We start from the raw sequence: 27,746 nt of genomic DNA, 5'->3' as shown, positions 1-27,746 counted from the left end.
TGTATATAAAAGCAAACAGCACTGAGTGTACGTTCTAGGTTTCCTTTAAAAACAAAATTGTAACCTTTTTTTTAAACGTAAAAGGGAGGATATGCTCACAGAGGATCAAAGGCACCCAGGACATAAGGTCTGCAATGACCAGCGGCTCTTGTCCACACACCAGCCCCAAGCCCTTCCTTGGAGCCAACCTTGGTTAGCCAAACAGTGAATTGGTTATTGTATTTTTCTAGGAAGAAAGAAGGGGTTTGTCCTGTCTGCTGTGGGGCTGTCGTCACCCAGCCAGGGAGCACGAGCCAGAGAGCCCAGGAGAGCCTGCCCCAACAAGGGGCTCTTGTAGCCTCAGTGGGGTGGTCGTGAAGCAGTGGGCGAGGGCTTGGCTGGGGGCCGGCAGAGGTGATGGTTGGCATTTTAACAGTGGCTTGGGAAAGTGTCCCCATCACCCCAACAACAAGGCAGCACACAGTCTGGAAGAGGCCAGCCCCTTGGCAGGTGGTGTTTTGGCCATTTTAACCCCAGGCCCTGTACAGCCAGCACACTGGGGCTTTGTGGTGGGGCCGAGTCTTCCGGGAGGCTCAGGTGTTGAGCACAAAGCCCCAGATGTGCCCCTTAGTGAGCCCAGCTGATGGGGGGACAGGCCGTGGGGCTTCTGAAAGGGACCAAAGCCTCTCCCCTAATTCCATCCATGGCAGGGCAGAGGGTAGCCAAATCAGTGCGTGCAGTAGGTTTCTGCGTGGCCGCAGGCACTGCTTGTCCTCTGGGTGGAGATTCTGAACACACAGGTCTTCTAAAGAGGCAGCCTCTCATGAACCCGAGACCCCAGAGGACAAGGTGGCAGTGGCAACGTCCCATCAGGGAGCCTGTCCCTCCCTCCAGCCATGGCTGCTGTTGCTCATTTTTTTTTTTTTTTAATTACAGGAACAGCAGCAGCAATGATGTCACCACGCAGGAAAGGCTGCACCTCAGAGACCTCCTGGTAGGCAGGAATGAAGAAGAGCAACGGGCTCCGGGCTCCGGGCTCCGGGTCTCCTGCTCAATGGAGGATGCACATGAGCTGGCTGTCTTCCTGGAAGAGGGATGAGCATTCATCTCGTGTTTGGGGTTTACTAATCTGTTGTCTTCTGCAAACAGATTGATTTAACAAGGCCCCTCTGCCTTCATCTGGGGTGTCGCCCCTGGACACCCTGGATGGTCATGCTTCCCATGATGAAATATGGAGAGCATTCCTTGATTAAGAGCAGAACCCCCCTTTTTACCAGAAAACAGTCCCCAGGAAAGGAACTGGGTGCTCATGCAGTGAATAAGCATCTGGCATGTTCTCTGCCTGGCAGCCGGCTGCTCTGCTGCCTTTGCTGCGGCTCTAGGTAGGACTCACGCAGCGCCAGGGCCTCGTTCAACACTATTTCCCTTGCAGGAACTCATAAATATTGGCTGGCTATCCAGTGGCCATGGGTGTTGAGAGCCACAGTTTAGTCGAAATGACGCCTGGTATTTTGCTAGAGGGAATGGTTGAAAGGTGACCCTGCTCTGGGTTTAGGGCGGCTCCCGGATTAGGGTGGATCTTGGGGGGGGGGAATAGGGCGGATCCTGCCCGCTACTTTGGAGTTCCCGGAGAATTGGCGAGTGGAGCCCAGTGGAGGGAGTGCATTCCCGGGAAGTGTGTGTAGAGTGCTGGTGAGAGTTCGGGAATAAAGAGTTGCTGTTTGAACCTATAAGGCTGTGTGGGGCTCGGTTGTTTTGTGCCCAGCCAGACTGCGGCACACGGGAGGTCCCTATGGCAGGAGACTCAGCCTAATCACAGATGGGCAGCACAGGGGTGGGGGATGCTGTAGACGGGGTGGTCTTGCCTGGTCCCTGGCACCAAAGGACACCTCAGGACGAGGCAGCCAGGATAACTGAATGGACCCAGAGAGAGTGAGAACCCGGGACAGGGGAGCACAATAATATGTGCCTCAGCCTCGCTGGGACATGGGGGGCGTTGCTTCAGAATCTTGGGGATCTGTGTTTGGAAGCCACTCCACCTCTAAGTGTCTCTAAGTTGCTGTCCGGGGGTGGATTTTGTGGTCAGTGACTAATGTGCAGGTGCCTGGCCTGCAGCGTGAAAGCAGTGTTAACAGGAATCGAGCGTTCAGGCAGCCAGAGTCAGGAATCGGGGGTGCCAAGGTGCCAGGTGCCAACTGTTGTTCATACTGGGCTTTGGGGGGCATTCCACAACTATTCTGGCTCCCCATTAGCATTTCAAGATCAGTTAAGTGAGGCCCCTCTTGGAATCCTTCTGGAAAACTTATGTGCTCAGTCCCCCAGGTCCCTGGTTAAGCCCTGGTTGTCCCTGTGGTGGCTCCCTCAGCAGGGCCACATCAACAGTCCCCTTGCAGTCCTCTAGGGTCACTTATCAGAAGGGCCTGCTCAGGGATCCCAATGCAGGGGAACTGGAAAGGGATGAGAAGGGAGGCTGGAGAAGGGGCAAGAGCCACCCTGCAGAGCTGGGGTTTCATCAGAGATGGGCAGAGGGGTTTCACCAGGGGGTGAGCAGGTCTGTCTGGCAATGGTGACTCTGGCAGCAGGATCAGACACAGTGAGGCCACAGGAAAAAAGACAGGGCTGCCATGGCCCAGGTGGGAGACGAAGGCCTAATTAAAGAGCAGGAGGCTGCCTAGGGAGGATTAGCTTCTAGAACTCACTGGCAGGTGCTCAGGACCAGCTGGAAGTGGAATGCAGAAGGTGACCTTAGGTGATGTCAATCACTGCAACAGGAAATAGGAGAGGAGGGAGGGGACTGATGGGAGGTGGGATTTACAGTGGTCATAGCCTGGGCATGTTGAATTTGAGGCTCTGCTGGGAAACACGGACACCAACAAAAGAGCTCACAGGAAGTCAGGCCTACCTGTATGTCAGACAGACTGACACCGGATCCTCCTAACAACCCCCTAGAATAGGCACTGGGTGCAGTCAGTCCCCTTTTGCAGATGAGAAAGTGAGACAAGGTAAATTAAATAACTTGCCCCAAGTTGCACAACCAGGAAGGGCCAGGGCCAGGGCCAGGACTTGACCCCAAGCCTTCTGGGCTCAGAGCCATGCACTCCTAACACTATGCTACACTGCTGCTTTGTGATGTGGGGAAAGCTGGGTCCGGAGCTCAGGGCAGATTCAAGCTGCAGCCTTAGACAGACATCGGAAGCCAGGATTGTGGGGGAGATGGCTCAGGACCTGTGGAGAGGGAGCCGGGGAGCGTGTGTGGTGTCCAGCTTGATCTCTGGGTTAATGGCAGAATTAACCCCACCAGGGAAGCACCTTAAAATGTGGGGCACCTTGGGAATGTGGGGCAGGGTCTTAGGCAGAACTGGTTGAAGCTGCTGCAGGATGAGGCCTCAGGGGGGCACTGGGAAGGGCGGCTCCCCAGGGGGCCAGTCTGTGACAGGCACTTGCAGAAGACTTAGAGGAATCCCAACTCTTCTCCAGGAGACTGGCCCCCGTGGGCCTGCTCACAGCTTCCTCTTTCCTGAAGACTCAGTCTAGTGTTTTAAAAATTCCCCCAACCCTGAGCTGACAAACTGGAGGAGGCTTGAGAACGTCTCATGTGATGTGATGAGGAAACTGAGGCCTGGAGAAATTGAGGGACGTCACCCAAACTGTCCTGTTAGGTGTAGCAGCAGAGCCATGACTGCTGTGTCACAGCAGCCCACCCGCCTGGGGAGACTGTGTGACCACACCCTCCCTCCCCTTCCAGGCCCTTTTCCTTCCCTCTTGCCTGGCAGAGCCTTTGGGGGCTTCCTGGAGCTTTTGCTTTCTAGCCCCTTTACCCCCTTGGAAAGCTGCAGGCAGGTTCTGCAGTTCATAAGCCAGAAGGGGAAGAGGGAGGGAGAAAACTCAGGCCGGGAGCTGGAAGCTCTGCTGCTTCAGCCTCCGGGCTCCAGTGCTGTGGGCTTGCACAGGTGCCTGGCACCGGGCTGCGAATCCTGTAGGACTCGACACCCAGCGATGGCTTGGCTGCTGTTCCTCAGCAAAGAAACAGGCAGAGCCTGTGGTCATCAGAGGTCCAGGCAAGGGAAATGTGGCTGTCTTTGGGCTGTCCTCACAAGCACCTGCGACTCATAAAGTTGATTATTTTCCCAGCAGGACCAGCGACCCTGGAGCCAGCAGACTTGGGCCCCGGCCACCCTGCTGATGGGCACCTGCACCTTAACAAGAGCCCCAGATGATTCTTAAGCAGCTCCCACCCTGTTCCTCTTCCCTAGAAAAAAGTTTCCTCCATTGCTGGGACGAGGATGTGTCATCCAGCAACCTCACCCCTCTCCTCGTGCTGCTTCTCCTGTTTCCCCCCAGATCTTCAAAGAAGCAATTTAGCAATGGTAGTTACAAAAAAAAAGCTCTCTGCTTTATAGGACAAAAACCAGGCTTTTCAAGGAGAAAGAAGTCCAGCTGTGTATACCAGGGGGAGTTGGTTCCAGGACCACCCATGCCCCTGTGGATACCAGTGCTCAATTCCCGTGAGTAAAAGGAAGGCCTGCACTGAATTCCCCACACCCTCCCCTGTGCTTGGCCCATCTCTAGATGACCTCTACTACCTAGTGCCACATAGACGCTGTGTAGGTAGTCGTTACACAGTGCTGCTTAGGGAATAATGACAAGAAAAAAGTCTGCATGTTCATTCTAATTTTTGATCCATGGTTGATGGAATCCACAGACATGGATGGAGTGACAGGGCATTAGTGACAGGAACCCCAAAGGTTCCCAAGTCATTATGGCTAAAGACCATCTGATCCCTAATACTACTGAGATGACCTGAGTCATTAACAAAAAGCTCATCTAAACTCCCCCACCCAGGGAATTCAAGGACACCACAGTTGGGCAAACCATTTTAGATATTCCAAACATTAAGGGCAAACCCCTAGTGGACAAGAAGTCTTCTAGAAAACTGATGCGCCATGAAACTTCCTTCCCCAGCATTTCCTGGTACAGGAGGTGGCCCCACGTGTCCCCTGACTGGCCCTATTTGGCTGATGAGGACCAACCCGCCTTCCCCAGCCCAACGATCTGTCTTTGGTATTTCCTTCTGGGGGATGATAAAACACACAGGAGTCAATTTTTTTTTTTAGACTTTTTTGTTTTGGTTTGTTTTTAGAGAAACTGCATACATCATCAGAGACAAACAATAATTTAAATACCATGCAGTTTCTGTATGTACAAAACCGAGGCCGTAGAGATCCAGTTTAATTTGTGTCGTATGTACATCGTCTCCCTCATACAGCCGTCATCTGTGAAGCGGAACCCGGGAGGGCACGGATTGACGGTCGCCACACTCACTCCTATACAAAGACAAACTATGTACACACACCCAGGAAGCAACTGGAGAAAGCAACCGGTTTGGGGGTTAACAGACCAACGGGAAGGAAAAGTCATGGCAGGTGACCTTTACCCACTGGCCGTGCATGGGGGAGCCTGCAGCTCCCTTCATGGAAGCCACACACCACGATGTTCATTCGGCAAATATAAATACATGTTCATAAAGCGGGAGAAAAATAAACCCAAAGCTTTCCTCACGTTCAACGCCACGTCGTTGGTAGTTTCTCTAATCGGACAGAAAGGCAAATGTTTTAAAAGTGTGACAGGGCTCGGGGGCCTTGGAAATGAGGTTATCAGAATTTTGAGAAAGGAAGTTGGCCAATGGCTGTGTCTTTTGTCATTAAGGGGGGGGGTTGGGGTTAGACTTGGAGCCATGTCTAATTTCGAGAGGGACAGAATTTGAGATAATTCACGTTTCCCTCTCCCACGAATCCAGATGACACCATGCTCCACTGGGAACGTACATGCACCAACTCCAAAACTGCAAGTACTTCCGGAAAAGTGATGCATTTTAAACCATCTAGCCCATCTCTTCCCCCTGCCCCCAATGAGGGTCCAATTGTCATCTTGGAAGGAAACACAAGTTGCTTCGGTGTCATAACAATGTGGCCAGAAAAATGTGGGTAGATGATCTCTCTAAAGACCTGGAGGTTTTACAGGGAGACAGCAGAGGCCCCGTCCTGCAGGCCACTGGGGTTGCTGAGACTAAGAACCACCTAGAGTGGGCTTGAGATAGCTGACCCTGAAGGTGGGTGACCTTTCAGGGACTGGAAGGTGCACCCCTCAGTCTGAGAAAGTGACTTCTGGGAAAGGATGCCCTGCAGGAGGAGGAGTGGAAGTGGCGTTTGGTTTCCTCCATGCAGGAAGTGGACTGCAACCCTAGGGCACTTTGGGTGGCCCACCCGGGCTGCTGGCTGGCTGCAGGGAGCGGGATTTGGTCTTTCTGTTCCCAGGGAATTTGAAGGCCCAAGACCCAAGGCCAGCAGGGATGCCAGGGACCTTGGTGGGAGGAGTCTAGTCAGCGGAATGTGTTCCCTGAGGACTCACTCCTGGCCAGGGGAAGGCCCGACTATCAGGCCACAGGGCACCACGTGCCACTTTTGAAGCTCAGCTGCTGGTTAGAGGGAGTGCGGGCCTCAAGCCCGGGCAGTCAGGCACCTCCGCCTTGAATGTGTGCCTGCCCCACCTGCCCTAGAGAAGTTCAACACAAGAGCCAAGCATCTTCTGTCATTCCATTCGAACATTCGAACTGTCAGTAAGCCTTTCGGGAAGACATTTTCCCTGAATACCTCTCCCGACTGCAGGAACTATTCAGATTCAACATTCAAAGAAAAAAAGAAAGATCTAGTGATGGTGTCCAGTGATGGTGATGGTGTCTGCCCTTGGGCTGGGCAGAGGTGTGCGCGCTCCAGAGGCGCAAGGAGACCAGTGGCTGGGGGCACTGCCTGCAGAGCTGCCCTGAGCTCTCCCCCACATCTGTCTGGCTCCTGCTTGGTGCTGCCCACGGAGCCGTTAAGGCTGTAGAAAATTCAACAGCCCCAGAGATGTGTGTTGCATCCCAAGGGTTACTGGTCCCCCCTGGGTTTGAATGAGGACTTGTTGACTCTTTCTTGGGATGGCCAGGCTGGCAGCTGGCATCCTTCTAAACCCTGGGTGCGTGGGGTGGAGAGCGAGCCAAGGCCTAGAGGGACCATGGTGGCTCTGGATCCTCCACAGAAGGCGGAGAGAGCTCTGCTCAGAAAGAAAAGTGGGTGTTCTGGGCCTCGCTGGGATCCTGGGTAGGGTTTGTGGGTGTCCTTACTTCACCACACACCCAACCCCGGTGTCCCTGCCGACAGAGTATTGCTTCTCTGTGGTCCCGGTGTGCAGGACGATGGTTGGAGACTCATCTCCAATCACCCTGCATCACAAGAGAGTCAGGACTCTCTCTGGATCAATGGAGCAGGAAGAGAGGGACACTCTGGGCTGGCGTGCCTGGCATCTGCCGAATCTGGCACGTGCTGAAATCTGGGCTTCTCCATGGAAGCTTTTCAGTGCAAAGAAGGGAGAACAGGAGGCCATAGAGTGGCACTGGAACTCCAGTCCCTCAGTGGCTGGGGAGCCAGGCTTACAGGAAGGGCTTCTGGCCTCCATGCATGGGTCCTGGGCTCAGAGGACCGATGACTTCCAAGTCACACCACCCCTGCCTCTGGGTGCACAGGGAAAATGAACCCTGGCCAAGCAGAGCTCCCGACCAGCCTTGCTAGACTTCTGTTTGGCTCCACTTAGTGCCTGTGCTGCCTGAGCGAGGGCTGACCCCAGCTCATGGCCCCACGCTGTCTGCACCCTCAGACGCATGGACATCATGGGAGTACCTTAGCCATGGCATCTGTGTGACACTGGGAGGGTCAATTAATTAGAACTGAGCAGGTGACAACTCTCGCTTTTGAAACCAGAGTCTCCTGCGAGGCGGCTCAGCTCAGGCTGAGGGGGCAGGATGGGCGCTGCCTGACAGCCTTCCGCCCCTACGGCACCCACCTGAGGACCCACAGACAGCCACAGACTCCCCAGAACCCCCGGGGAAAAGGCCCTTCCATTCTGTTCACTGCGGGGATGATGGCCGAAGAGAAAGGACCCGGCCACGGAGAAGCGCTCCCCGGCTCTCAGCACCTCCCTCCTCGGGGACCCCCAGACTGCCCGGCGCATCTGGCCAAATCTAGAAGGCCATCCGGACTGCCAGCTGGGCACAGTCTCTGAGACAAGCTCACTGCCTCCGCCTTCTTTCCACTCAGGTGACAGACCCTTGTGAGGAAGGGTTTCACTGGAGACCAGGTGAGCGTGGTGCCTGCTGGGCTCCGATGGCGAGGATGAGGACCGCTGGGCCTCCGGGAGGTCTTCTGCCAGGGCCCTGCCACCGGTGGGACGCGTTTCGGTACCCGCAGTGATGCCAGCAGCTCTGACCGTGCAGTGGTCACCATCACGTTTTCGCACAGAGAATTCTGATTGCGTTTCCTTTTATTTTTCTTCTTCTTCTTTTTAAAAAAAGGCAGTTCAGAAGATTTACATCGTAATGGGGAAGTGAATAAATACCAGCACTTATGGTTCTTATAAATTTATGTTTTGAAGACAGCATAGCACTCAAGAGGAATTTAACTGTTAAGGTCGATGGAACCTAGAAGACAAAGAACTTCATCAGGACCGCGAGGCCGCCGGGGCCTGGCACCTGGCAGTGCCACCCTCCCGTCCTCAGACACCCGGGTTGCAAGAGTGACAGGAAGGTACGTGCCTCCAGACCCTCCCCCTAGTACCTGAACTTCACCCAAACTCACCCCTGGTTTTGGGACAGTTTAACTGGACCTCCTGGGGCCCAAAGTGAGCAGCCCTGGTGACCCTGGGGGCTCAGCAGCAAGGTGGGAGGGGCCCAGATGGTGGCTCTGAGTCCAGATTCCACATATTTGCTAAGTCCTGGTTCTCTAAGTGACCGCCAAAGGAGGATAAGTAGAATCAAGTCAATGGCTTTGTCTCTAACTAGCCATGTGACCTTCATTTCTCCGTGCCTCAGTTTCCCCAAATGACATCCCACAAAGCTGTCTGGGAGAACAGCAGCACAGAGCATCAGAAGTGAATCTGCATGGGAAGGCCCGTGAGGATTTGGTGACGGGATGTAAACTGCAGGGGTCTCTTCTCCTCGGCTGGTTTCATAAAAACCGCCTCAGTTTGGGGCGACTGGCAATCTGGGGTTTGTCAGAGTGTTCATTTGAAGGAAGGGAGGAGCAGGCTTGGAGAAGGTTGCTTCGCATCTGGGCCTTCAGCATTCCTTGTGCGAGTTCTGGCAACTTAAAGTAGGCCTTCAACTTAAAGTAGACCAACCAAACCGCAGGTGACCCGGGAGCAGACAGGAGACATTTTGTTTGGAAGTAAACTTTGCAATTTCAAGAGTGTGTGTGTGTGTGGGGGGGGGGAAGAGAACAAACAGAAACCCTTTGATACTGACCTTGTTAAGTGTCTACTCAATTCATGAACTTCCATTTCAGTGCTTTTAAATTCATTGAGCTCTTTCCGAATGGCAGCCTGGAAGGGAGAGCAGCCTGTCAGGAGGCCAGGGGTGAGGGGTGGGGGGACAGAGGGACCCCTTTCCACTGCACGTCACACAACACCTTCGTCTTCCACAAAGCCACATGACTGTGTGAAATACCTTTTCATCGGAAGGGGGCAAAATCACCTGAGATGTCCTTTAGAACCTTGCAAGATTGCCCTTCTTAGGGGGAGCTGACCTCGCACAGTGAGGTCCTGCATTTGATGTGTCTTAAGGTCTGTGCTCTCTTTGTCCCCTTAGGTTACAAGAATGGCAGACACACTGACTGCGCCTTCCTGAGCTTTGAACATCCCCTCCTGGGTGCAGGGGACAGAGCCCTTCATGTGAAGGTCTATGATGAGCCTGCAGCCTCATGCTCTTGAACTGTTCTGGGCCTAGACCAGTGTCATTCTGTCCCTCTGGGCACCCCCTCCCAGGCTGCCTGCTATGGTGTGAATGTGTCCCTGAGCAGTTCACGTGGTGGAAACTCAATTTCTACTGTGGGCCTTTGACTGAGCTGCAGAGGGGAAGAGAGAGGGGCCCATCCAGTGAGAGGAGTTGAGACCCCAAGGGTCCATCCATGAACTTTTAGTTGGGATCTTTAAGAAGTGTTCAGATCATGAAGAGGGACTAATGTCTTTATCTAGGAATGGGACTGGTTACTGCCAGCGTGGACTGTCATAAGCAAGGCTAGCCGCTGTGTCTTGTCTCTAACATGTACCTACTTCCTTTTCCAACTTCCGCCATAAAATGGAGCAGCATGAGGCCCTCACCAGGAGTGGCTGCCCAATCTTTGAAGGAAGTGAGAACCTCCAGAACTGAGTCCAAATAAACTTCTTTCCTTATAACATCACCCAGTCTCAGGTATCCTGTTATAGCAACAGAAAATGGCCTAAGACAGTGCTTTCCTCTTTCTGTAACTCCAGCACAGTATCACTGTCTGTCTTGTGAGTGGTCAAGCACATTCAGTGACCTCCCTGCAGATCACCCAGAAAGCTCCTGGGAAAAGGCACGGAGGAAGTCGCACTATTAGAACCCAGCTCTCAGCGCCCATCATGGGCTAGGGTGGAGATTTTACTGCAGTCTAACAGGCTCCCCAGTGGCAAGCAAGAAGCCCCACACAAGACCCTGCTGCCACCCTCTGGGGCTCCCCTCCCTCCTCTTCACCCACTCTGCTTACTTTGTCTGCAGCTGTGAGGCGGGTCCACGGCTTGTCTGCCCTCCGATCATAATCCTGAGCGTCAGCCACCTCCACGTAGTCACTGAAACGGATGAGGATTTTCCTTTCTCGAAGTTCTTCTACTGTGGGCCTTTGACTGAGCTGCAGAGGGGAAGAGAGAGGGGCCCAGCCAGTGAGAGGAGTTGAGACCCCAAGGGTCCATCCATGAACTTGTAGGAGTGGAAAATGAGGTCCTCCAGAGAGGCCACCAACGCTTCACACAGCCAGTCCAGGCAAGGCCCTGTGGGGACCCAGGGCTCCCAACTCCTGGAACTGGACTTCTCTGGGCTCTGGGACCTTTTTAACCCCTTTCAGCACCTCCAGGTCTGTACGGCTTGACGCCAGCCTGGCTCTTCCTTCACAGGTCTTTGTAAGAAGGCTGGCTTTTTGTGTGGCTGTGGGTGCCTGTTGTGGACTTTTCTGCGTCCTTCACCCACCAGATGGCAGTCATCTTGTACAATAATTCTGTCTTATTTTGAACATGTGAATCCACATCCTGTGCAAATTGAGGGCTCTCTTCAAGATGGGTTTGCAATGCATTTTACATATGCATGTGTGTGTACGTGTGTGCATGTGCGTGTGTCTTAGACACCCACAAAAGTGTATGTGCAGACATACTCAAGAAGGGCAAATGAAAGGTCAGTGGACAGAGGCACAGCTGAGTGGGGGCAGAGCTGGCCCTGTTCATGCCGAGGAAGGCTCCGGCTGGGCCCCCAGGGGCTAGTGAGGAAGGACTGTGAGAGGGAGGACGAAGCCATGTTTACTTAGTCACCTCCTGATATTCCCCCCATCGCCCTCTCTCTGTCCTTGAACAACACAGGGTTGACATTTCTATTATCTTCACCTGTCACAGGTTTATTTCTTCTGGGGCGACACAGTCACCTCTTTGAGGATGCTGTCAATTCACATTCAACCAATGTTATTTAAGAACACTTTTCCCTCCAGGCCTGAGACTGTGCTCAGTGCTATTAATATAAGACGTAGTCAGATAGATTTTTACCACTCAGGCCTATCGAACGCCCACCCCCCACCTCCTCCTCCACCACCACCACCACCACCACCACCACCACGGCTGCTCTGACGCCACCCTGCGGCAGCCTGCATCTTCCTCTGGGCCAGGAGTGGGAAGTTCTGGGACCAGCCACCTCAGCTGGGGGAGCTGGCCCACTGGCCTGACTGCATGTCGCCACCCCCTAGGGGTTCCCAGTCTGTCAGGTGGCAGCTGTGGGAGGCTTCCCAGGGCAGACAGCCCGGGTTGCTATAAACAAATACGGCCTAATCCTGACACCCAAATGTGCTCTCCAACATGTGAGAACAGGGAGAATTGGTACAAGACGCTTAATGTTTACCACATAGAGCCCGGATGATCAGACTCTCACTCAGAACTCCCAGGGCCTGTCGCTGGGGCACCGAATGCACAACATTAGTTTGTATATGTGACTCAGAAAAAGCCCTGATTTTGGAATTTATCTTCCTGGAACTCATGACCTGGGTTTTACTAATAGTCTGTCTATGGCAGAGTCCCGCGGGGACAGAAAACTCAGTGTAAAGGAGGACTGAAGGGCAGAGAGTGTCGTGCCCGGGTCCCACGGGGGCTTAGGCACCACCAAGCCTGATGGGGAAGGTGCTGTACCCCAGAGCTGGGAGGGCACGAGTGACGAAAGCTCCAACTGCTGCCCCTCAGTCTCAGGTGGAGTGTGGACCCTGACGCCAGCCGTCTCCAGGTCTCTCCTCTGTGACTGTGGGCTTGTCCCCTGATCACATGGAGCTCAGAAGATGTGCCATTAGCCTGTGGCTGGCCGCAGTCCTTGGGGCATCTGGATCCTGAGGTCCTGCCTTGGATGCTAAGGAAATGATCCCTGTGGCCAGTGTCAAGTTTTCTGGGATGATGGGCTGAGAGAAGGGGTGGGGCAGGGGTCGGCAGCAGCTGTATCTATATGTGGAAGCAAATACGCAGGAAAAATATAGTCGACTCAGATTCCCCAAATCAATCAACCTAAACCCTGGTGCGTTCCTTCTCTTTCCTTCCTGTGTTCTCTCCTCCCATCCATCCATGCATCTGGCTGTCCATTCAGCTAACCAGACCCTCTTTTTTTTCTTTTTGGAGTCATTTTTTCCCCAAGTATGTAATTCTGATTCTCCATTTGGTCCACAGAAATGACTTGGTCTCTTGCTATCATCCCCATTAGCCGCCGGGTTTCATATTTCTCCCTAGCACATTAAAAATAAATAAAAGTTGGTTGAGGAGATCCTTGGGCTGAGGGCAAGGCAAGGAAAAACAGCCACCACTCCTGGCATCTGGTCCTGGTGTGATAAAGGCTCAAGAGAAAGGAGCTTGCCCAGAGCCGGGACAGGATGTGGGTTCCCACCTGCCGGCGGGCACCACATCTCTGGGGACAGATGTGAAGGCTGCTTCCCCTTGGCCCAGCCTCTCCTCATCAGCAGCCACCCCTCAGCTCACACTCACTGTTTCTCCCTGACTCCCGGGGAGGGTACCTCAAGGCCAGTTCCCTGGGGGGAGGGGGAGGGGGGGTCAAGGGGGAAAAAGCAATTATTGGGGGACATGCAAAATTCAGTGGCTATTTGGGGTTAATGGATCTCCATGTATTACCCACCCCAGGGGAGATGGGTGTGGGAAGCAGCCCTTTTCTCTTGCCCACCATGAAATTATGCAATAAGTCAAATTTCCCTCTGCAAAAATAGAACCATCTTTTTTTTAAGACATAAGAAATGAGTAGATGTCTGATTGATTTTCCATGACTCCCTCTTTAGCAAACAGCCTTGGAGTTTAGAGAATTTTGGGGTTTCAGTAATCAACTCCGATGAACTTGCTCCAAATGAGAAAAAAACTTTTTTTTTTCAGAGCTTCTAGATGTTTCTATATCAGAAATGAGAGGTTATCACTAGGCTCTTTTTCATACCCTTATCTGTTCAAGAACACATTTAGAAGAAACCCATGTATTTCTTCTGTCCTTCCCACCACTCAGTCTCAGGAATAAATGTGCCATGTGTACCAAGACCAGGGGCTCTGGAGGACGTAGGGGTCAGACCTTGACAGGTAACAGCAACTGGCCCAAGAGAGGTCCCCACCAAGGTAGCACCCGCCAGTCACCTGACCCTTCAGACCCTATTTTCTTTTATTGGGTTGGTGTTTGGCTTGTCACTAGATATTTGGGACACTTTTAGGCAAAGTGTTGGCGATTGAAGATAGACCCTTCATAAATGCTGTTTCAGGACCTCAGAGTCTCTTCTTTTGAATAACATTTCTAAGAATAAAAATGCACTAATAAGTTTTTTTAAAAATTAATTTTAATGGGTCTCTTCACCATCTTTAAAAGTGGAGTGCCTCTCTCTAAGATGGTCACTGTAGGGGGCTGATTAAAAACACTTTAGTTAGACAGAGATAGTGTTCTATCCTGTGCGTGTCACCAATTAATTAAACTTTTCAACAGCATCCAAGAATAGCCACAAGTTTATTATTCAAGAGGCCACTCATGTAGCGTGAGATCCACGTGGGGTCTACACCGCAGTGCCAAACCATCTATTTCAGAGGCTAAAAATAAAATAAAAATTTGAGCTTTGTGACTTTTATCTAACTGCTTTTCAAACATCTTCATTAAATTTTCCAGACTTTTGGCATTTTCCTAATCCAATAATGCAAACTGTATGTAGCATAACGAAGTCAAATAGTTCTTAAGAACTAATGAGGAAAGACTGTGTCCAGAGGCAAGGAAAATTCACACCTTCTAGGATCCTAGCAAATAACAATGTTACATGAGGATGACTAATTTTGATAATGAGTTTCAGATGGCCTGACAGGGTTACCCATTTTTTTGTTTTTCTTCCTGGTGCTGGGAATTAAGTCTGGAATCCCATGAATTCCAAGCATCTGACTGAGCTACAGCTGCAAGTCCTATGATGAATTTTTAAAAACAAAATATTTAGTGTAATTTGATAATACAATGCAACAGACCTCAAGAAGTTTGGGGTGGCGGGGAGTGTCTGTGTGTGATAAATCGAGCAGGGTTGAACGTTACCAGCCAAAGGATGGAGGGTCAGGAAGCTGTGCTGACTACCAGCCCTGGAGAGGTCTCGCAGGGTCAGAGCTGTGTGATCTGACACCCAAGGAGGGGAGTCACTGGGACTTGTGGCTTTGAGGCCCCGGAGTCCTGGGCAGCCCACCCTCTTCTGTCCCTGAGATCGGCTTGGAGAAGGGTCTCACCTTTCGAGTTAGTCGCCTCTTGATCTCTCTTTTCTCCTCCTGTTCCTCTTGTTCATTCCGAGCTGAAAGAAACAGTGAAGATGCTTTTGATTTCAGGGCAGCAGGTCACACACGGGTGCTTCCTTGGAACCACAGCTGGTCTAGTCCAAGGACCTCCATTTGAAAAGGGGACGAGGGCGCTCCAGTCGCCTTCCCCGGCCACCCTTCTGCCTGCAGGGACACTTCCAAACTACCTGTGCTGCTTTAAACCCCTAGTGAGCAGGGTGACCTTAGGCCAGGTGGGTTCTGGCTCCCCAGGCCGAGATGCTGGGCTGAGAAATGTGTGACAAAGCAAGGAAGTTTGGCCTCTGGGGAGGAGAGAGGCTCCTTTCTCTGGACAAGAAGGTGGGCCTCACTCACAGCCCCTCGCGCCGCCAGAGACCGAAGGGCTCATGGCCATGTGGCCCCAGTGTCTGGTGCACTGTGGGGTGGATGGCAAGGCAGGCCTGCACCCGATGCAGAGAGAAACCAGGCCGGCAGGCTGCGCCAAGGGGAATTTCAAACCGCTCACCTTTCGCAAACCCTGATTCCATTAATTCTTTGAATCTTCCAAGAAGTCCACAGAACATGTGTGAGGCCAGAGTGTGGGGTGCAATTGCCTGCATTGAGGCTAGTCAGGGGTGTCTTAGAAGACTTCAGAGCTTAAAAAACGTTCTCGGCTTAAAATGTGGGTGACTGACTTGGCAGAGTTTTAAAGAGCGGAAGCAAGAGGTTCTGGGAAAGGAGCAGATATTCTAGGGGCAGAGAATATGGGCTTATCTCTTCTTCTCAGCTAACCAATGACCTTGGGTAGATCATCACTTCCCTCTGTGCTTTCGAAGAAGTCCTTGGTATCTACAGAAGCACACATATCAATACAGTACTGTCGGACTTGGAAAAAAAAATCACGTCATGCCAACTCATGTCATAGAAGACCTGTGATTCCCACCACTGTGTTTATTACGACATTGGTGTAAGGAGACCAGAAGTTGATTTGGTATTAATATTTGGTATTAAGGATACCTGTTCTTTTTTTCATTTTGCAATCATACTCATAAAGTTGCATTTTGATAATTACTTGGCTGCATTGAACACTTGATACCTCGGTGGCTTCTCCTTGTCTAAGTATGGACAGATCTTCAAAAGAGGGAGACCCCTGAGCATAGGAATGGGGGTGGGGACTGACTGGTAATCAGTCCCACCCCATACAGCCACAGCCATATAGCCAGATCACACTGACGGTGACAACACTGCCCATGGAACAGATGGGGCCTCTGAGCAGAGCTCAGGTCCTGATTGACACCCCCAGGGCAAGACTTTGCAGCCTTGACTGCCTTTGGGTATTAGAACCTTGATTAAGGGCAGCACAAGAAATGTCCACATCCTGCTGTGGGACAGGTCACCGGAGCCACAGAAGCCCGGAATCCTCCACCATTGCTACTCCGTCCTTTAAAGATCCTGTCTCCCTCTTAGAATTTTGTTTAACAATGCAAATTTCTTTTAGATTAACTAGTCTGCCATTAATAGCTTAATATGAATTACTCTATCAGATATAAGTTGGGAGGCAGACAGCAAGACCCAGGAGAGGAGAGACCCCCCCGAAGAATAGGATTTGTGAAGATGCAAACTTCCCAGAGACAAAACCTATGAAACTAGTTAGCCATTAGTACCTCACTATGAATTAATCTATCAGAGAATAAATTGGGAGGCAGATAAGAAGAATCGGATGGGGGACCCCAGTCAGCCACGTTTGTAGGTGGGAGAGAGAAAGAAAGGAAAGTAGCTTGGGAGTCCACCCCAGAGGCAGCCCAGGACACCTGGTTAATATTGACAGAAACCACCGACTACCACCTTGGTTTACAAATGAAGACGTGAAGGGCATGTCCCAAGTCCCCCCATAGGGTTAATTAGTTAGGCAAACACTTGAGCCTTTTCCTGTGGTCAGGTTTGATTTTCTTGGGGCCAGCCCTCCTCATTACTGGTGCTGGCCTCATACTTCTGACCCTACAGGATCCTGCTGAGCCTCTAAGGTGGGCATTCTGTGCCAGAGGTGACACAACATGGACCTTCATCTCCTACATGCCTTCCTTAGGTCCCTCTGAGGGGCAGGGTGCCCAACTACTGCCTATGGAATCTATACCTTTAGTTCAAAGCCATTTACAAACCAAGTGTCATGAATTCTCAGGCAGAAGCTGCTAAGACAACCCCGTAAGGCAACAGGAAAAGAGGCCAGGAAAAGTCTGTGATGTCATTCTTGAGGGTGCCACCATCAGAGGGTGTCCATTATGTGCTCAGGTGGGGACAGAGCAAGGGCTGCTCCTGGGGCCAGGCAGGGAGGGGCTGCAAACCCAACCTAAAGCTGAGTGCTGAGCTGACCGCGGACCAAGGGGCCCCTTTAGCCATTTAAAGCCTAGAAAATAAGTTTCAGAAGAAACTGAGCATGTTTTTTTTTTTTAAATCTCAGCATTTTTTTTATACCACTAGACATTTTTGTTTAGCAATCAAAGTAAATTAATGAATACATTAAAAAGACAACAAATTTAGAAAAAAAAACCCAAAAGTTTCAGTATGCAGGAGAAAGTAAGAACCCACGGGGGAAAAATGAGTTCATTTCTACAGAGTTTTGAAACTGGGAAAAGATCAACCTGTTTGACTTGGGCCAAGCTTTGCTTTGGTTTGTAGCTATTTGACCAGATGAAAAGGAAGAGGGTACACAATAAAACAAAGCCATGGTGACAATCTTTGGACTCCCATTTTGGTCCCCCTGGGCTTACTAGCACAAGTAAATGGCAGTGAAAACCAGTCTCCAGGGATCGGCCTGGCTCTGGGCAAACCAGAGGTGACAGCTTGGGACTTCAGACCTTCCATGTCTAAACCTGACTGAAATAAGCCCTGTTTTCTAAAACCTCTTCAATCCCCAGACGTCTCCCTCCTCTTGGAGTCGTGTCAGATCGGAGGCCAAAAGTCCCACGGGTCCCGTGAGTGAGCTGTACGCAGCTTCCTCGGAGGACAGCAGACCCAGATCAGCTAAACGTGTGGGGCGAGGCGGAAGAGAGGAGGAAGTTGAGTTATCTGATTTCTGATTTTAGGAACTGATGTTCACCTCTTGTTTTTCTTTCTCTCCCACAATGGAAAGTTTATAATGGATCAGGTCAGGGAGCAGATTGGGGCCCAAAGGGAGCCATTACATAGGCCCAGATTTTCCCAGCCGGGGCTCTGCCGCAGAAGTCCCTACTCCACTGGCTAGCACGGTGGCCTTAGAGGACTTTCAGGGCATTCGTGGGTTAGAAAAATTATGCCCACAAATTCCTAGAGACCTAGGAGATGTGCAAGGTGCCCTGGGACTGAGGAAGGTCCTTCCTGAAATGGCTTCCTCTGAGCTTTGGGGAAGTGGTGGTGGCCGTGGAGAAGGGACCAGGATATGGAGACAGGTGACTGTGAAGCAGATGGGCACTGCAGGAACTGCACATGCCAGCAGCCTCCTGGGGTGGGTGAGCGTCAACATCCCCCCTTGACAAACCATTTAATGCAGACCAAGTCACAAGACCATTGGGAGAAAAGCAAAATCGAGAACACTTTAAGTGAAAACATCAAGGCACCCAGGGCATGATCTTACGTGACTGATACTTTCTTAGACTGTAAAATTAAGTGTTTGAAAGATTGTGCATGCGTGTGCGTGTGCATGCATGCAGCATGTAATACAGAATGTCTACAAAGCTGCACAGGCTTGGCGCAAGGGACAGTCTGCAATCCCTGCAATTTGGGAGGCTGAGGCAGGAGGACCACAAATTCAAGGCCAGCCTTGGCAATTTAGCAAGACCCTCAGCAACTTAGAGAGACCCTGTCTCAAAACAACAACAAAAACAGCAAATCAAATAAATAAAAGGGCCCCGGGAATGTGGCTCAGTGGTAAAGTGCCTCTGGGTTCAATCCCTAGTACCAAAAACCCGAAACCAAAACAAACAAAACACCTGTGCAATTTCTTTTTCCTGGAAAGAAGTTAGAAGGGCATTTGTGGGTTGGGCTAGAAAGTATCATGAATTAAACTAAAAAACATGACTTGTCAGCGATGCTGAGGAAAGTGTTAGGGACAACAGCGGCAATGACCCCATAGATGTGAGCAGGGTGGTGGGATTTAAAATCTACTTAACATCTTCCACCACCCTAAGGTGGTGTCCAAGACGTGCTTATTTTCTTTTAGTATTTTGTGTTCTTTAATTTTTTAGCACCCAACGGATTCTGTCCCTATTCAAACATCCCGTGTCCTGAACCAAACAAGGAGCTCATTTATTTTTTTCTGTCCTCAGCCTCAGTGACAGCTGGCTTCTCCAGAACGAGACTGTCACGTGGGCTTACCCCAGGCCAGTGGGATCCTGAGGGATGGCCATGAAGCTTAGTCACTTGGAAATGCTGTCTTCGACTGCAAAGCTAGTGTTGGAAAACTCTATCCACAGCAGCAAGCTGCCATGGAAAGTTCTGTTTTGTGGTCTCAGTTTTCAAACGGCTCTCCCCCCTCAATACCCTCGTCACTGTTTTGAAGCCCATTTTGATTTAAAGGTGACCTGATCTCTCTTCTCAACCACTTAATACTAAGTACCCGGTCTAGTTTCTCTGCTGCTCTCTGGCTGGCACTGCAGGAAGGTGCTTTAGCCGTCTGTGAGCTTCCAGCCAACAAAGTGGAGCTGAGTGGCATCCCACTTGCCTTCCCCACGGGGACGTCCTCTTTGGTGTTCTAACACACGGGGACGAGCCTCAACCATGGGACAGGCTTTCAATCTTTTCTGCCCAGGCTCCAGGTAGAAACCTGGTGACCCACCACTCAGTAATCAGGAGAGTCGCCCCCGAGCGAGCGTCTGTGATGGCCGTGGGCTTAGTCACTTACGTTTCAAAATGTTCCTCTGCTCCAGTTCTTCAGCAGTCGGCCTCTGGCTCAGCCGCCTACGGAAAAAATCCAGGAAAAGTTTTTGGACCATATCATATCCCCCTTGGGCGGTGAATCTCCTCGGCCCTTGTAGGTACATGAGGCGGAGCTGGTGGCCGGAGCCCCTGTTCCATGCTGCGCTCTGAGACACTGCCTCCTGCCACCAACGCCTCCTCAGTTCCTCAATTTCAACCCCAGGAAGGGCACCCTGCGTCACGGCTCGCAGAGCTGACCCACTGCCTTCCTCCCTCCGCCAGCCCCTCCCCGGCCTGCCCCAGGCCAGGGGACCGAAACTTAAATGGGACTCTCCTCTCCACAGAAGTCCCTTTCTTTCCTTGTGGCCTCTTAACTTCAGGACCGTGGCCTCTTGCCTCTCTCCCCTCCCTCCAGGCTAGAGCTTGCTTCTTGCCATGTTTGTGCAGACACAGGACACAGAGAGGCGCATGGCCCCGGGGGCCCCGTCAAAGAGCTGCCTGTCTGCACAGAACAATAGCTGCTCTTCTTCTCCTCCCCACCCGAGCCTTATTAGACGTGGAATGACAAATGGACAGGCACAGAAATGACACTCCTGTTGCCAGGCATGTCATTCAGCCACAGCTAGAGAGATACTCGACCAAGGGGGCGGGGCTTGCGGTGGTGCCCTGGGACAGACCGCAGGAAGGTGGCACTGAGGGGACACAGTTCCCAGGAATGGGAAAGGCTTCCGGGGCAGAACTGCATTTTGGTCCACCTGGATGAGTCCCAGGAAGGATGGGCACCTACACAGTGGGCCTGCGCATGGACGGAATGGGACACTCTGAAGTTGTCAGTGGCTGTCGAACAACCCTGCGACCCTTCAGCAGTCCTACGGCACCCACGGGGGTGAGGTGAGGGTGAGAGGAGAACATTGTGGAAGGGACACTTAGGCTTCCGGAGCCTTCCACTGGGTCCTGAGGGGTAGGGAGGGGCAGAAACTAGTGTGGCCAGTTGGTGAGATGTTTATATTGTGGAATCTGAAGAGAGAGAGATCAGAATGTGAGAAAGTTGTCAGCATCAACATGGAGTCACTGTGGTCAAAGCCGAACCACAGATAATAAGTCAAGGTAAACCCAGGGGTTGGGAAGGAGGGGATCTGGTGGATGTGTGTTTTACAGCAAGAACACGTCACAAAAGATTCTGCCAAAACCACGACCCTGCTGAGAAGCCACCGTAGCCTTGCTGTGGAGTGTGGTGTGTTCTGCTGAGTTACCCCGTGATGTGTAGAACCAGAGTTTTTAGGCCGAGCCGGGACCTTTGTGGCTGGCTCTGTTTGAGCAGCAGTGTGCCACGAGTTACTCCATTCTGAGTTTAAGGGCTGAGGTGAAACGATTCTGTATCAGCCTGGCACAACCCTAAGACATAAACCGATAAATAAGTTAATCGTGCTGATGAGAATGACCACTGTGAACCCGTCAAATTAGTCAGGAGCACGTGGATGCACAGGCGAATCAAACCCAGGCGAAGCCAGGCCCACGAGCTCGTCAAACATGCCAGACTCCAAAAGAAGGGACCTTCTCACTTAGAGCCCTGAGACTGGACACTGTGGCACCCTGACCTGGTGGCCTGGTCTCTCTTCATGAGCCTTGCCCAGAAGACTGCTACAGTGACAAATGTCCACATCTCTGTCCTTGGGCTTTAGCAGAGTGCAGCTTCTCTTGCCTGTGATGACCTAAGTCCCACTCCAAGGTGACACTGTGAAACTGCCATCTGTCTGAAACTTGGCCTAGAATAAGTTCCTGCACTTTGACAGTTCTGAGCCCTGAACAAGTTCTTTGCTGGTCTTAACCTTTTTTTTTTTTTTAATTAATTAATTTACTAGTACCGGGGATTGAACCCAGAGGTGCTTACTCTGAACCACATCCCCATCCCTTTTGTATTTAGTGACAGGGTCTCACTCAGTTGCTTAGGGCCTCACTAAGTTGCTGAGGCTGGATTTGAACCTGTGATCCTCCTGACTCAGCCTCCCTTATTGCTGGGATGACAGGTGTGTGCCACCAGGCTCTGGCCTTGGTTCTTCATCTTATCTGACCGCCTACAGTGACTCTTTGCATTCATATCTGCTCTCTACCTTTACTCTCGGTTCAGCCCCCTGACCCCTTCCTAGCCTTTCTGTAATAAATATAAAATTGTGTAAAGTGTAAAGTGAGACTTGAGTGTTACTGATCTTAGACACTGAGATAGGAATAAAAGAGCCTGTGGTTGTCTGGTTTATGATGACCAGGTGACCCACAAGTGTTCAGAGAACTGTCAATGATGAACATGGTGTCACCTGAGAGTTTAGTGTTCTCCAACACATTCTGACATTGTAGGCAGAAACACGCATCTGGTCTATGTTTGTGACGTAGCACGCTCATGATATACACCAAAAGTGCTTCTGCAAGGACATCTGCCCAACAACTGGCTCTTCAGTCTTGGACTGTACCACCTTGTTACCGATCCCTCCCTAAGTCACTTTCATTCAAAATAGCTCATGTGACCCTCTTCATTTTACCTTTAAAAATTCCCCCCCACCCAACTCCCTTGCACCTGTTCACAGCTCACGACGACACGTACATTCCCACTGCAGGGCTCTGCTCTTTCCAAATAAATGCCTTGATTCTTTGGAGAATCTCTCCCTTTGATTGTCATCTAGGTTGACAAATGAAAATGTAGTTCATGGAGTCTCCAAGGACCTCTTTTCAGTTCAGGGCTTATTGTCATGTGGAAAATCCGCAGCACCTTGTTGGAAGTTGTATATTTCCAAGTGTTTTTAGGTTTCTATGAACATTTTCACATTTTTTATTCCTTTTCTCAAGAACATTTCTGTGGCATTGCATGGGATGCATGGTCTTTGTCTCTGGTTCCTCTTGCAGAGAACCTAAAGTCCTTGAGATTTCTCGAGTGACAGGGGTATCTTATTCCTGATGAGTCCCTTAGGATCACAGCCTGGTGACACACCAAGATAGCCTCAGGGTGGGGCTGGTCACCAGAAAGACCAATAACCAACCAGGGGCTGGAGATAAGCTCTATAAAAATTCTTGAACAATGACATTTGATGAGCTCAGGCTGCTGAAACCTGGTGGCACTGGGAGGGTGCTGTGCCCCCAGGGGTAAGGAAGCTCTGTCCCCCCCCCCCACACACACACACTTTCTCCTTCAGTCCTTTCGTCTGATCCTTTCTAATGCCATATTATTGTGTAACAGGTGTCTAGAACTTTTTTTTTATCTTGCAAAACTGAAGCTCAATACACACCAAACAACTCCCCCAATTTTTAGTGTTATGTATGGTATTTTTAATGCAACTTTTAAAATGTTATTGTATTTTTATGCCTTTATTTCATTTGTTATATTTAGCTGGTGACAAGGATTGAACCCAGTGCCTCATGCATGATAGGCAAGCGCTCTACGACTGAGCCCCAGCCCCAGCCCCTTAGGCAATTTTTTAAAAGTGTAAATTTATCAACCCTTCATTGACAGCTTCTGGAGTCATACCTCAGCATACCACCTCCAATATGCAATTATAGATAAAAATCATCCAGATTTCTTCTAAAAAAACACAACAAAAAACTGGTGAGCATGAAGTGCTCCCCTGAGTTCTGAACTGTGAGGGTCACTGGAACCCCAGAGTCACAGCAAGTTGGTCAGAAGCAGAGGTGACAGATCCCTCCTTGCCACTGGCATTAGAAACAAGGACAGTCTTCGGGGGCTCTGTGGGATCTGACACTAAGTGCCAGAGTGAAAATGAAGGACAGGGTTCCTAGTTGGTGTTCCCTGGAGAACTGCTTGGAGTGTGGGGAGAAGCCCACACATCTGGTCCCTGCTCACGTGAGAGGAGAGAAACAGTCTTTTTTCTTTTAAGATCCCATGAAGGCATTCTTTACCCCCAAGGCCAAGGCCAGTTGTGCATCTGGAAATCCACCAGGTAAACAGCTTTCTCTCACCGCAGGGGAACCTGGTGATCACACAAGGGAGCAAGCAGGAACGCAGCCTACCTACCGGCCCCACGTGGATGCTCTCCTCACCTGTCAGCTTCTCCCTCCCAACACCTGTGCGCATTACCTTTATGGGAGGGTCTGGGAACGCCTGGGCTTCGTGTTTGAGGGGCGGTATGTTTTGAACAAGCTATTCAGGCTCAGAGGAGCTTGCCTCTTGGAGATCAGGCTCATATTTTGGAGTCTTATGTTAGGGGGTGTCCATACAAGACACACTGGGTTCCGCTGAGGAGCCCATGGATTCCATGAGCAGACACGTTGCCTGATTCTGTGCTGGTCTTTCTTATCTTAGGACTCATCTTTGGAGAGTGCAGAACATGAGTGAGTGAACGAGAACTTGAGAAAGTTCTGTCGTTCATGAGACCTCCTTACGAACACAAGTGGTCTCAAAATAAAAACGATTTAGTTTTCATTTCTCTCAAAGGGTCTGAGGACATGAAGGTAGATCTTAGTTCCAAAGTGTAGCCAAGCTCCCCTCCTGGGCATGTGCTATTACTCGTTGTTTTGACTCTGAAAATGAGATTTGTGGTAGGAAAACGATATTGTGGCATTATTGGATCACAAAGCACTAAATAGCTCAGGACTTAGGGGTCCTGGCTCTCCTGGTACTACTAGCCTAGGACAAGGTGAATCCTGCTAAGGCCTATGTTCTTTTTCCTGTGAATAGTAAATAATAATTGAATAAACTAATGTTGGCTTAATGCCTAAAACACAAGGCACGGTTCCAAACACCATGTATAAAAATTCACTTCAGTTCCATTTCAAGATCCTTAACTTAATTAATCACGGCTGTGAACTCCCCTTTGCCGTGTGACCTGGGGATTAGGACGGGGGCACTGGGGAGGGGTGATGACAATCGTCTGTCTACCGCAGCTGCAATGCCGCTTCCTCATCAGATGTTGCAAAGTGACATCGCCCACTGCATTTGACTCTGCAGTTCTCTTTGGCAAGGTCAGAGGCGGCACTTTTTTGAGGCTGAATGCCTTCAGATAGGGCATGCGCACTGCTGCTAGCCCTGTCCACCGCGCTCTCAGACCGGGCAGGTGAGGGCACTTCTGTGTGTGCTGCTGTCCGACTTTCCATCCCTCCATCCACCCTCCCTGGGCTTTCTGAGTCTGAGGCCTCTGGATGACATCATCCAGTCATAAGAATCCTGTTCTGTTTTCCTGACTCTTCCATCCACTAATCTACTTGACATGGACTGAGGGCCACCTTGAGGGTCAGGCACATCCCTAAGGAGCACAGAGCCGAGGGTCAGGTGATGAAGATGTACAAGCTGAAGCCGGGTGTGGTGGTGCATGCCTGAAATCCCAGTGGCTCAGGAGTTGGAAACAGGAGGATCACCATGAATGCACGGTCAGCTGCAGCAACTCAGCAAGGCGCTAAGCAACTCAGTGAGACCCTGTCTCTAACGAAATACAAAAAAGGGCTGGGCTGTGTGACTCAGTGGATAAGTGCCCCTTGGTTCAATCCCCAGTACCAAAAAAGACGTGCATGCTGAAACCGGAAGGACTATTTCCAAGGAGTTGGGGTGGAATGAAATGTCCTTAAAACAGTCAGCATGACGGACAGGGTTTCCACTTCACTGCCCACTGCAGATCCTTGCAGAGTTGGGCCAGGCCAAACCCGCCCAGTAGGCAGGGGGAGTGGGGCCAGGCGCTAGGAGATGGAGCTTCTGCCTGACACTACTTCCTCCGCAGCTCTTCTCTCAAGCCTCCCAATTATACTGGCACCCTCACTCACTGCCGTGAAGACGTGTTCTTAGAAATGGGTCTACGTACAGCAGTTGCCCTTCACCTATGGGATGATGTGTTGTTCTAAGACCCCCTCGGGGATGCCTGAAATTGCACTTAGTACCAAACCCTACAGACGTTGTCTTTTCCTATACATATATATTTATAATAAGGGTTAATGTGTAAATGAGGTACAAAGATTAATAATATAACAATTACAGCAACACATTATAATAAAAGTGGTGTAAATGTGGTTCCTTTCTGTCTCTCAAAACACTTTACTGTACTGCTCAATATTTTGTGATCACTGTTGTTCCAGAAATGGTAGACACAGGGGGACCCCTGGGATCCCACAGAGCTGATAAGCTAAGACTCCGAGATGAGATATTTTTCCTGACTGCATCTGCCTTGGCCCCACCTGGCTGGTAGATTTCACTCATTGGGTCTGATTTAGACTAACATTAATTTGAAAAGAAATTTCCTGAAAGCTATGTTGAGATATTCATATGCCGGGTGGCACGGGAAATCTTTTCCAGAGTTAAAACTTTCTATACAGCAAGTTATCCAGAATTAAATGCTCGGTGCTTTCAAGTGATCTTAAATAGCTTGGCTGTTCCACGTGACCCTGGTGGACAAAATGTGAGAGCAGCAAGATCCTTTCCACGGCTCCAGTGATTTCTTCCTTATCGGGGACCACAGCTAAACGATTCCTCATTTACTGTGAACTGAAGTCACTGGGTCCCTGCGCAAATGTCACATGCCGCCAGCTGCTGTGGGGGAGCCTTCTATCTTCGCTCAAATTTAAAAATGAATCTTGCCTTTTCTTCCAGTGTGAACAACGCTATCATTATGTGTGACCACAAGAAACATTTGAATACAACGAGGCTTTCCTTTTTTTTTGCACAGAAAGACTGTGAAAACAAAAGCAAAAATAAAACCCCAAATAAATGGCACTTGGGTTTTGGCCTCGGGAGAGAGAGCCTGCTGGAGAATGTAAAAGCAAGATGTTTTAATACATGCTGAGCAGGGGGCATCGCAGCATCTCCCCAGAGAGGTGACAAAAATCCTTGTAGGTTTTGTTGGTCTGACTCATGGAGGATTAGTTCTGCTGCACAGAGCTAATGAGCCTTCTGCTGGCTGCAGAACAGCAAGGTCACAGCGTTCATTAGCATTTACAACTGCTTATTGTCTGTGAGCTGTGATTTCAGAGCCTGCATCTTGGAAGCTGTGTCTGCATTTCAGGATGAGGAAAAGCAGAGTTGACTTTGGTTTTCTGCATCTCAGGACTAAAGAGAGGACCAAGGAGAGGTAACTGCCATGTCAGTCATCCTGGAGGAGATGACAGAGGAGGGGGTCCTCCTAAGGCAGGAGGTGATAGGTATCTTGCTATAACAAAACACCAGATTCTCGTTACTTTATAAAGCAAAGAAGTTTATGTAGCTCAGTTTTGGAGCCATTTAATATAGTTCCAGATAGAACTATTGAATCCAGATCCTCCCAGGTCCAATGCTGCACATACTCCAGGATGATCACAGAAATATTTGTTAGGTCGGTGGCGGCGACTTGGTGGCGACTTAGTGGTAACTTAGAACAAAGCAGCCCGCGCCCGCGCAGGAAAAGAACATCAATCAGATGCTGTCGGAAATGCCTGTCCATCAGCCAGATCTCCTGACTAACGCTTGTCAATCAGCAGGACCCCCTGTCCAATCCTGGAGTTCAGCCAACTCCCCTGACCAACTCCAAGGGGGCAAGGGACCCTAGGAACACTTTTCCTGTCCTGAGCCCTTCCCTTCCTGCTGTAAGCCCCATAAAAGTCCAGTCCGGTCGAGCTTCCACGCGGTTTCTCCCCTGTCCCCTCTGTGGGTCTGATCGAGTTCCGCCCGGGAGTGATATCTCAATAAAGCCTCCCCCATCTGATCCGACAATACTCATGACTACAGTTAGCATCAATGTGCTGATGATTCTAAAATCAAAGCCTCTGGGTCATATTTTTGAGTCCCCAACCCCCTTTCCAACTGCCTACAGATTATTAAACTTAAAGACCCTAAGAAAATTAATTTTTCCTTCTTCCTTTAGACACATTCCTTTCCAAGTAGTTCCGCATCTCTCCCCCAGTGAGTTGCCCAAACTGGAAAATGGAATCATTCTCTCTGAACTTCCCTCTCAACAGCTGCTTTAGTTTGTTTTTTGTTGCTATAACAGAAGACCACAGGCTGGGTAATTTATGAGGAGTAGATGTTTGTTTAGCTC

At 50.5% G+C, this 27,746-nt stretch overlaps 1 protein-coding gene across 11 annotated transcripts in view; it reads right to left on the bottom strand.

Annotated features, from left to right (window-relative positions):
- Positions 1-5,561: 5,561 nt before the first annotated feature.
- The window catches only part of Phactr1 (phosphatase and actin regulator 1), a 497,389-nt gene continuing 475,204 nt past the window's right edge, over positions 5,562-27,746 (bottom strand). For all 11 annotated transcript variants that reach the window (XM_046453339.2, XM_046453342.2, XM_046453345.2 and 8 more), the window contains 5 exons: positions 19,736-19,791; positions 14,836-14,897; positions 10,575-10,715; positions 9,314-9,390; positions 5,562-8,491 (listed from right to left, as the gene is read on the bottom strand). In XM_046453339.2, coding sequence (XP_046309295.1) covers positions 8,476-8,491; positions 9,314-9,390; positions 10,575-10,715; positions 14,836-14,897; positions 19,736-19,791 — 352 coding nt within the window. In that variant the 3' untranslated portion in view covers positions 5,562-8,475. The remainder of the gene's footprint in view (positions 8,492-9,313; positions 9,391-10,574; positions 10,716-14,835; positions 14,898-19,735; positions 19,792-27,746) is intronic.

Source organism: Marmota monax, unplaced genomic scaffold (genome assembly GCF_021218885.2).
Source record: "Marmota monax isolate L192 unplaced genomic scaffold, Marmota_monax_Labrador192_F-V1.1 WCK01_AAM20220418_F8-fsc00029, whole genome shotgun sequence".
In the NCBI taxonomy this organism is placed as follows: domain Eukaryota; kingdom Metazoa; phylum Chordata; class Mammalia; order Rodentia; family Sciuridae; genus Marmota; species Marmota monax.
Note: the sequence above shows the minus strand (reverse complement) of the source record. Positions and strands in the feature narration are given on the sequence as shown.